The sequence below is a fragment of the Nansenia antarctica genome (genome assembly GCF_963989245.1).
Source record: "Nansenia antarctica genome assembly, chromosome: 4".
In the NCBI taxonomy this organism is placed as follows: Eukaryota; Metazoa; Chordata; class Actinopteri; order Argentiniformes; family Microstomatidae; genus Nansenia; species Nansenia antarctica.
In genome coordinates, this window is record NC_137689.1 from 21,129,573 (window position 1) to 21,137,063 (window position 7,491).

At 51.3% G+C, this 7,491-nt stretch overlaps 1 protein-coding gene across 1 annotated transcript; it reads right to left on the bottom strand.

Moving 5' to 3' along the window:
- Positions 1-4,191: 4,191 nt before the first annotated feature.
- Positions 4,192-7,491, bottom strand: LOC308155868 (neuroepithelial cell-transforming gene 1 protein-like; the record flags this gene model as incomplete). The annotated part of the gene is made up of 4 exons (XM_080529235.1): positions 4,192-4,221; positions 4,484-4,579; positions 5,580-7,240; positions 7,470-7,491. 4 exons carry the CDS (start codon positions 7,489-7,491, stop codon positions 4,192-4,194), a joined length of 1,809 nt encoding a protein of 602 aa, XP_080385361.1.

The following is a 7,491-nucleotide window of genomic DNA, read 5'->3' on the forward strand; positions in this document are numbered from 1 at the left end:
GTTCGCTAGCCACGACGAGGACTATGGGCGGACTGGTGCGGTGAAACACCAGATCCCTAGGCAACCCCTATCCGAGAGCGACATCGGCCAGTGCCCCCCACACTCTACAAGGAGATCCGCGGTCTCCTCCAAGGTATGTTGGAAGGGGGAATCATTCGAGAGAGCTCTAGCCCATGGGCTTTTCCAATAGTATTGGTTCAGAAGAAATGTGGCGCATGGCGTTTCTGTGTAGACTATCGAAAGCTTAACCAGGTGACTCACAAAGATGCTTTCCCCCTCCCCCGCATCGATGACTCCCTCACCAGCCTAACTAAAGCAGAGTGGTATACCACCCTTGACTTAGCCAGTGGTTACTGGCAAGTGGAGGTGGAACCCCAGGATCGTGAAAAGACCGCCTTCACCACGCCCTTTGGGCTCTTTGAATTTGAGAGGATGCCCTTTGGCCTTTGTAATGCCCCCGCCACTTTTCAAAGGTTAATGCAGAGGTGTATTGGAAACCAACTAAGCGAATCTGCCCTAGTGTACTTGGACGATGTAATTATTTACTCTGAGAATTTTACAGCTCACCTAAGACACCTGGAAGAAGTGTTCCAGTCCCTAGGAGGCTACGGATTGAAACTGAAGCCAGAAAAATGCAAATTATTCCAGGAAGAGGTGAAGTTCCTAGGACACCAGGTCAGCCCTCAGGGGGTAGCCCCTGACCCTGAGAAAGTGTCTGCTGTCCAAAGCTGGGAACCCCCAAAGACTGTAAGGCAAGTCCGATCATTTTTAGGCTTTGTAGGTTACTATAGACGATTTATTAAGGACTTCTCTAAGACTGCTAAGCCTCTAAACGAATTACTGATTGGTACAGGACGAAATCGCAAGCGTAGCTCGCCCTCTATTACCTGGACTCCAATGTGTGAGGCAGCTTTTCAGCAGTTGAAACAGCAACTCCTACAAGCCCCAATCCTAGCCTATGCAGATTTCAGCTCACCTTTCGTAGTCTACACGGATGCAAGCAACTGTGGCTTGGGCGCAGTACTGGCACAACATCAGGGGGGCGCCGAGAGAGTTATTGCTTATGCCAGTCGCAGCCTACACCCTGCAGAGCGAAATGACTCAAATTACAGCTCTTTTAAGCTAGAATTATTAGCTTTGAAATGGGCAGTGACAGAAAAGTTTAAGGATTACCTCTGGGGTACAACGTTTATAGTTTTTACCGACAACAACCCCCTTGTCCATTTGAGAACAGCAAAGCTAGGAGCAGTCGAACAGAGGTGGGCTGCACAATTGGCAAACTTTAACTTCGAAATCAAACACCGCCCAGGACGGGAGAATACTAACGCTGATGTTCTTTCTAGACTCCACCCACCCCCCGGCGAATCCCCTGTACTAGGTACTGAGCCGCCTGAGGACGAGGGGCTGTTGGTGAGCGTCGTGGAGGTCCAGGGGGTGTTCGCTGAGCCAGCCCCGGCAAATTGGGGGTGGAACCCGACACACTGGACCGAACGCCAAGGGCGAGATCCACATCTGAGCTGGGTGAGGTTGCATCTGGAGAGAGGTGGGTTGCCCCCTGCTGCTGAAAGAAAACAACAACCTAAACCAGTAAAGAAATTGCTGCAGCAATGGAAAAAGCTTGTGTTGAGAGACGGAGTTGTGTGTCGTAAGAGTCTTGATACAATCACAAATGAACCTCTGGTGCAGATTCTTGTGCCCCAGGACCAAGCGCAGGACCTGTGGACCGTCTACCATGGCCAGACGGGCCACCAAGGGCTGGAGAAAACCCTGTCCATGATGCGGAGACACTTCTACTGGCACAGGATGGAGCCCGACGTACACGCATGGCTCCAGGCCTGCCCACACTGTGTGCTGAGGAAAACTAGAACTGAGGGTAAGGCCCCGTTGGTCCCCATCATTCCTAGAGCACCCCTAGACATCGATTTCCTTACACTGAGCAGACCTACTGATCGTTACCAAAACATCCTGGTCATGACTGACCTCTTTACTAAGTTTGCATGGGCAGTTCCTACCTTAGATCAGACCGCTGTAACCACAGCCCGAGCATTGTGGACCCATGTGATCCAACCTTTCGGCTGCCCTGAAACCTTCCACTCAGATCAAGGGCCCAATTTTGAATCGAGACTCATTCAAGAACTGTGTCAAACTTATGGGTGCCGCAAAAGCCACACAACGCCATATCACCCTCAGGGGAATGGAGGCTGTGAGAGACTGAATCAGACTGTGCTAAATCTGCTCGGGACCTTGGAGGTAGAACAGAAGAACCGATGGGTTGAACATTTGCCAAGCCTCATTCATGCCTATAACAACAGTGTTCATAGCTCCACAGGTTATGCCCCCACCTACCTGATGTTCGGCCGACACACACGGTTACCCATAGACATGGTCATGGGAACACCCGAGGGGGAGGAACCGACGAGCACGACCGAGTGGGTAGCAAGACACCATGAACACTTAGCCTACGCATACCAAAAGACTTCAGATAACTTGCGCAAGGCAGCAGACAAAAACAAGCGACGATACGATAGGACCGCAAAAGAGGCCCCTTTACTGCCAGGCGAACGAGTATTGGTGCTGGATCATCGTCGACAGGGCAAGGGAAAGTTGAGTGATCGTTGGGAAGGCCAGCCATACGTAGTGGTAGGGCAGTCTCAACCTAACCTCCCTTTGTACAAGGTACGACCAGAGGGCAAGGGCCGTCCAGAACGAGTCCTGCATCGCAACCAACTTCGCCCCTGTGCCAACTACCAGCCTACGACTGCCCAGAATGAGACGATCCCCCAAAGTCCCTCCCAAGCCGCTGCCATCCCTGATTGGGTTTTTATGTATGGGATGGGCCCAGGAGTGCAGTTGGGAGGACAGGGGGTTGCTGAACCAGCACCCAGGCGCTCCCAGCGATCGAACCTCGGGAAGCCCCCCGAGAAATATAGACAGTAATGTATACACAGGGTTCTCGGGACTAGAACCTTTCAGTGGGGGGGAGTGTCACGGGGTGACATTTGCATGCGGAACCTTTTTCGTCTGTGTTTTGTTTCCCTTCGGTCGGGCGCACCGTTGGTGTTGTGGTCACTGCCCCACCTGTGCACACCTGGTGCTGGTTGATGGTGATTGGGGACTGGGAGTGGCACTCTTCCCCTTTTCTCTATTTAAGGTGCCAGCAAGCAGAGGAGGGGAGCGCAGTTCGAGAACGAGTGGCCAGACGGGAGTACAGAGACACCGAGTGCCGATAAGACGACCACTAGACGAACCCCTGCTGGATACCAGAGGGACCCGCGTGGAATCGAGAGAACGCCTGACTGGGGATAAGGGAGGGTGTGGCACAAAGCACCCTTCCCAGAGTTAAGTGGACTTTACGCCTTACCTCATCATCTGTCGCGGCCTGTGGGCCACTGTAGTCCCGCTGTTGTTGACGGGAACGTCCGGACTATTAGCTCGCCTCCTATACAGACATAGAGCTGGTTTCACAGACAAGGCTTAAGCCTAGTCCTGGACTGAATTTCAATGTAAAATCTCCATTGAAGATGCTTTTTAGTCTAGGATTAGGCTTAAGCCTGGTCTATGAAACCGGCCCATAGTGTTCTAGGGTTAGCCTCTCCAGTGTTTCTTGTGAACTTTATTTTGCTTTTGCTTGGTGTGTCTATTCTTTTGAGTAGTGTTGTTTATGACGAGCTAGTGGCAAGCTCCTTATTTGTGTGGTTTATTATTTCTGTCTTCTCGACAGTTGTGTGGTTTTCTTTGATCATTTAGTTTTAAGTATTGTTTTGAAGTTGAGTTGTATTATTTTGGAGATCGAGGGCTAACCCTATGGTCTAGCGTAGCTGGGAGTTAGTGGAGGGGCGCACCGTGAGAGTGACTGTCGTCTATATACCACCTGTTGAGTCCCTCTCCCTCCTGTCCTCAGCGAGACCATTGGCGCCACGCCGGGATAGAGACGTGCCGGACCTTAGGGTCCTTGACCGACGGGATACGGCCGGGAGTTAACCCTGGGGGGGGGGCCCGAGTCGAGACTCCATCGGATTACCCCATCCCATTGGACTCTGTTGTTTTTAAAGACTCTATTTTTAATTAGCTTTTGTAATTCCTTTTAATAAAGATTCATTGTGGACTGTTCCTGGTCTCTGGGTGTTGTCTGGGTAACCTTGGTTGGCTCCTCAACAGTATCCTCTTAGAAGGCAGGGGTGTTGGAAAGCTTTAGGGCTGCCCCTGCCCCGTTACACCCGTCTGGGGACGAGGGGATGAAAGAGAAAAAAAAAGAAGAGTGTGATTTAGTGAATACACTGAATACACTGATACACATTGAAATAAACTTGATTCTGTATCATGAAAGGGAATGCCAGATGACAGTAAGGGGAAAAGAGCTATAATATCTATGCAACAACGATGCATTGACAATGTTAGTCAGATATGTCAAATGTGCTGACATTTGTAAAGCCCATCTATGTTCCTATTAACCATTTGATGACTGGTTAAAATGACGACTGACCTCGTGCATCCCCCTGTGTTCAATCTCCTTGACACAGTCGAACACTAATGCCGGGATCATGGGAGAGACGGTTGGAGCGTAGTCTGCCAGGGTGGCCTACACATGGGAGAAACATACGTAGTTTGTCTAAGATCTTGGACACCACAGTAATAGAGCAAGACATACAACTATACCCAGGTAAAAACCCAAGGCTGAAGGTGAGGGAAATATGGAGCTCTGATCAGTTGAAGTAATGGATGCCTTGACTAGGGTTGGACGGTATCACATTTTTGACACCGTTAAACCTTCCCCAAGTTTAACTGCGGTATAGAGTATTACCGCGGGATTAAAAATCACATGGATTGATTTGTGATCAAATCACAAAACTTGCACACAGCCGTGTCAAGATTTGCTGGCTCTCCCTTGTCATTCAGTCGGAACCCAAAATGCTGCCAAATTGCAGCAGTTGCAATTTCTTTAGACACTAACTATGTTGTGCTCGCCATCTGTTTTTCTAATACTCTCTTCTGAGGAGAAGCTGTCTTTGCTGTCTTTTAATTTGACAAATGACATTGTTTACAAAAAGTTCTGTCATCACTACATGACAAAACAAGATGATGATATTAAACAGTACAACATTGTAACAGACAATAACAGTCTGTATAACAGTGTTACAGGATAATAACAAACAACATGAACAAAACAAAAAACTGCTTACAGGTTTGTCTTTTCCTCGACCCCTTCTAATGGCTCTCCAAAGGCCACAGAACCATCCACATCCTTTCTTCTTCCCTTTCACCTTAGTAGGCTTGACCAGGCTGTCAATCACTACAGCAGGCTTGATGTCCTGGTTAGGCTGAAGCAGGCTGAGGAATGCATTGGACTTGATATCCTCACTTGCCTGGAGAAGGCTAGTGTCTATCATTGTAGGCTTTAGGGTGGCCATGACCTTAGAAAGACAATGCAGAAAAAACCTTTACAGAACAGCTATGAATTGGACATTCCAGTTACTGGTTGTAAAATAAATGAATAATGTATTAATAAAGATAATCCAGATCTAAAATGAGAATAACAGTACAACAGTGTATCAGAGAGGGACAGTAGGAGCACTGCTTACAGGTTTGTCAGGCTTGAGGTTCTGGTTTGAGTTGACCAGGCTGGTGTCAGTCACTGCTGGCTTCAGGTCTGGGCCAGGCTGAAGAAGGCTGGCTTCAGAAGGCATGACCTCCTCACCAGACAGAAGCAGGCTGGCTACAGAAGGCTTGACCTCCTCACCAGACAGAAGCAGGCTGGCTACAGAAGGCATGGCCTCCTCACCAGACAGAAGCAGGCTGGCGTCAACCACTGCAGAAGGCTTGAGGTCCTCACCAGGGTGGACCAGGCTGGTAACAGAACCTCTCTGCTCGTGTTCCTCCAGCAGGAGTTGAAGAGTAGCTGAGTCCATTTTAAACATGGGCTCCCACACCATGCTGTCAAGGCCTGCCACATCTGAGGCTCCGGATTGTGACCAGAGACCCCAAGCATGTGATGGCGACGGCGTGCTTGGGGTCTCGTCCCCACGGGTGGGCGTGTTCTCGTCCACCTCCTCCATGTGCACAATGCCGGAGGAGGATCGGCGGTGGTGGTCGTCAGAGGGGGAGGCGGGGGAGGAGGCGGTGGGGGAGGCCGGGGGGGAGGGGGGGTCGGGCTGGAGGACGGAGATAGCTGAGCGGAGGCAGTTGAGCCACTGCTGCTTGTGGAAGACGTCGTTCCCCCGGAGGGTGTGAGACTGACCCTGGGACGGGTCCTGGAAACGCACCCGGAAGATGTTCTTGGCTTTGTCTGCGTTGCTGAAGGCCCCTCTGAAGGACCACCCCATCCTGACGTCCCCGTCCTGCAGGTCGTCCAGGACCAGCTCCTGGACCGCGATGGGCTGGCGGTACACCTGGAACACCTGCCGCTCGTTCCTGGTCACCGGCCGCGTCATCACCAGAACCTCGTTGAACAGGAACACGTGTAGCTTCGTGCCGCTCTTGTTCCAGAGCTCTCCGTGGCAGAGCAGACTGTTGCATTGTGGGATGCGGGGGTGCCTCTGCCTCTCCTCCAGGTACTCCAGCTGGGCGGAGTAGAAGCGGCACTCAGACTCCCCCTTCCTGCTGTTGATGTCTGACAGCACGCCCTGGATGATGCTGATCGCCTGCTCCAGGAGGAGGGTGTCTGGGTGGTCGGCCGGCGTGTGTCTGAGGATCTCCTTCAGCAGAAGCGGGTACTTGACCAGGCGGGAGCGCGGGATGTCCAGGAAGCTCCAGAGGTCCAACTTCCTGCTGAAGGGCGACTCCAGACAGCGCTGCAGGAAGTCCTGCACCCGGTGGTCCTGCTTCTTCTTGTCCAGCAGAGCCTTGGCCGCAAGCTGGTTACTGCAGTACTCCCTGTACGCATTCAGCCCTGGGAGCCAGCTGACTACGATCTGCCCGACCTCCCCCACGGTCCCGTCAGGGCGCGTGGCCCGGCCCAACTGGGCCAGCAGGTCCTCGTGCAGCGGGATGTAGGCGTCCAGCTCCCCGAAGATCTGGCTCAGCTCCTCCTCCGACATGATGGACAGCTTCAGCATGGGGTGGTGGTACGCCTTGCGTGCGAGTTGGAGATCCTCAATCAAGTACTTTTCTCCGCGAGACAGCTCAAATATGGCCTCCTGCCTCTTGATCTCCTTGGTGGAGAAGGTTCCCTTCTGGCTGACGTCCAGCGTCTCGGACCACAGCGTGCTGTTCCTGCGCTTGGGGGGGGCCTGCGGCCTAGTACCTATGACCGAATCACAGCCGTGCTGATATTCAGTATAACACACTCCCTCTCGTGTGATATTGCTTAAGTATTTGTTTCTTGTATTGCTTGGTAACAAGAAAAACTGTATACTTTGATTTGAGCCAATTTCACCTATATTTCAATGATATCCCCATGCCCCAAGATTTACATTTTCAATACAAGACTGCATTTTAAAACTACAATTTAAATTATAATTTCGTATTCTCACCTGGAAAGTAATGGTAGTCCAT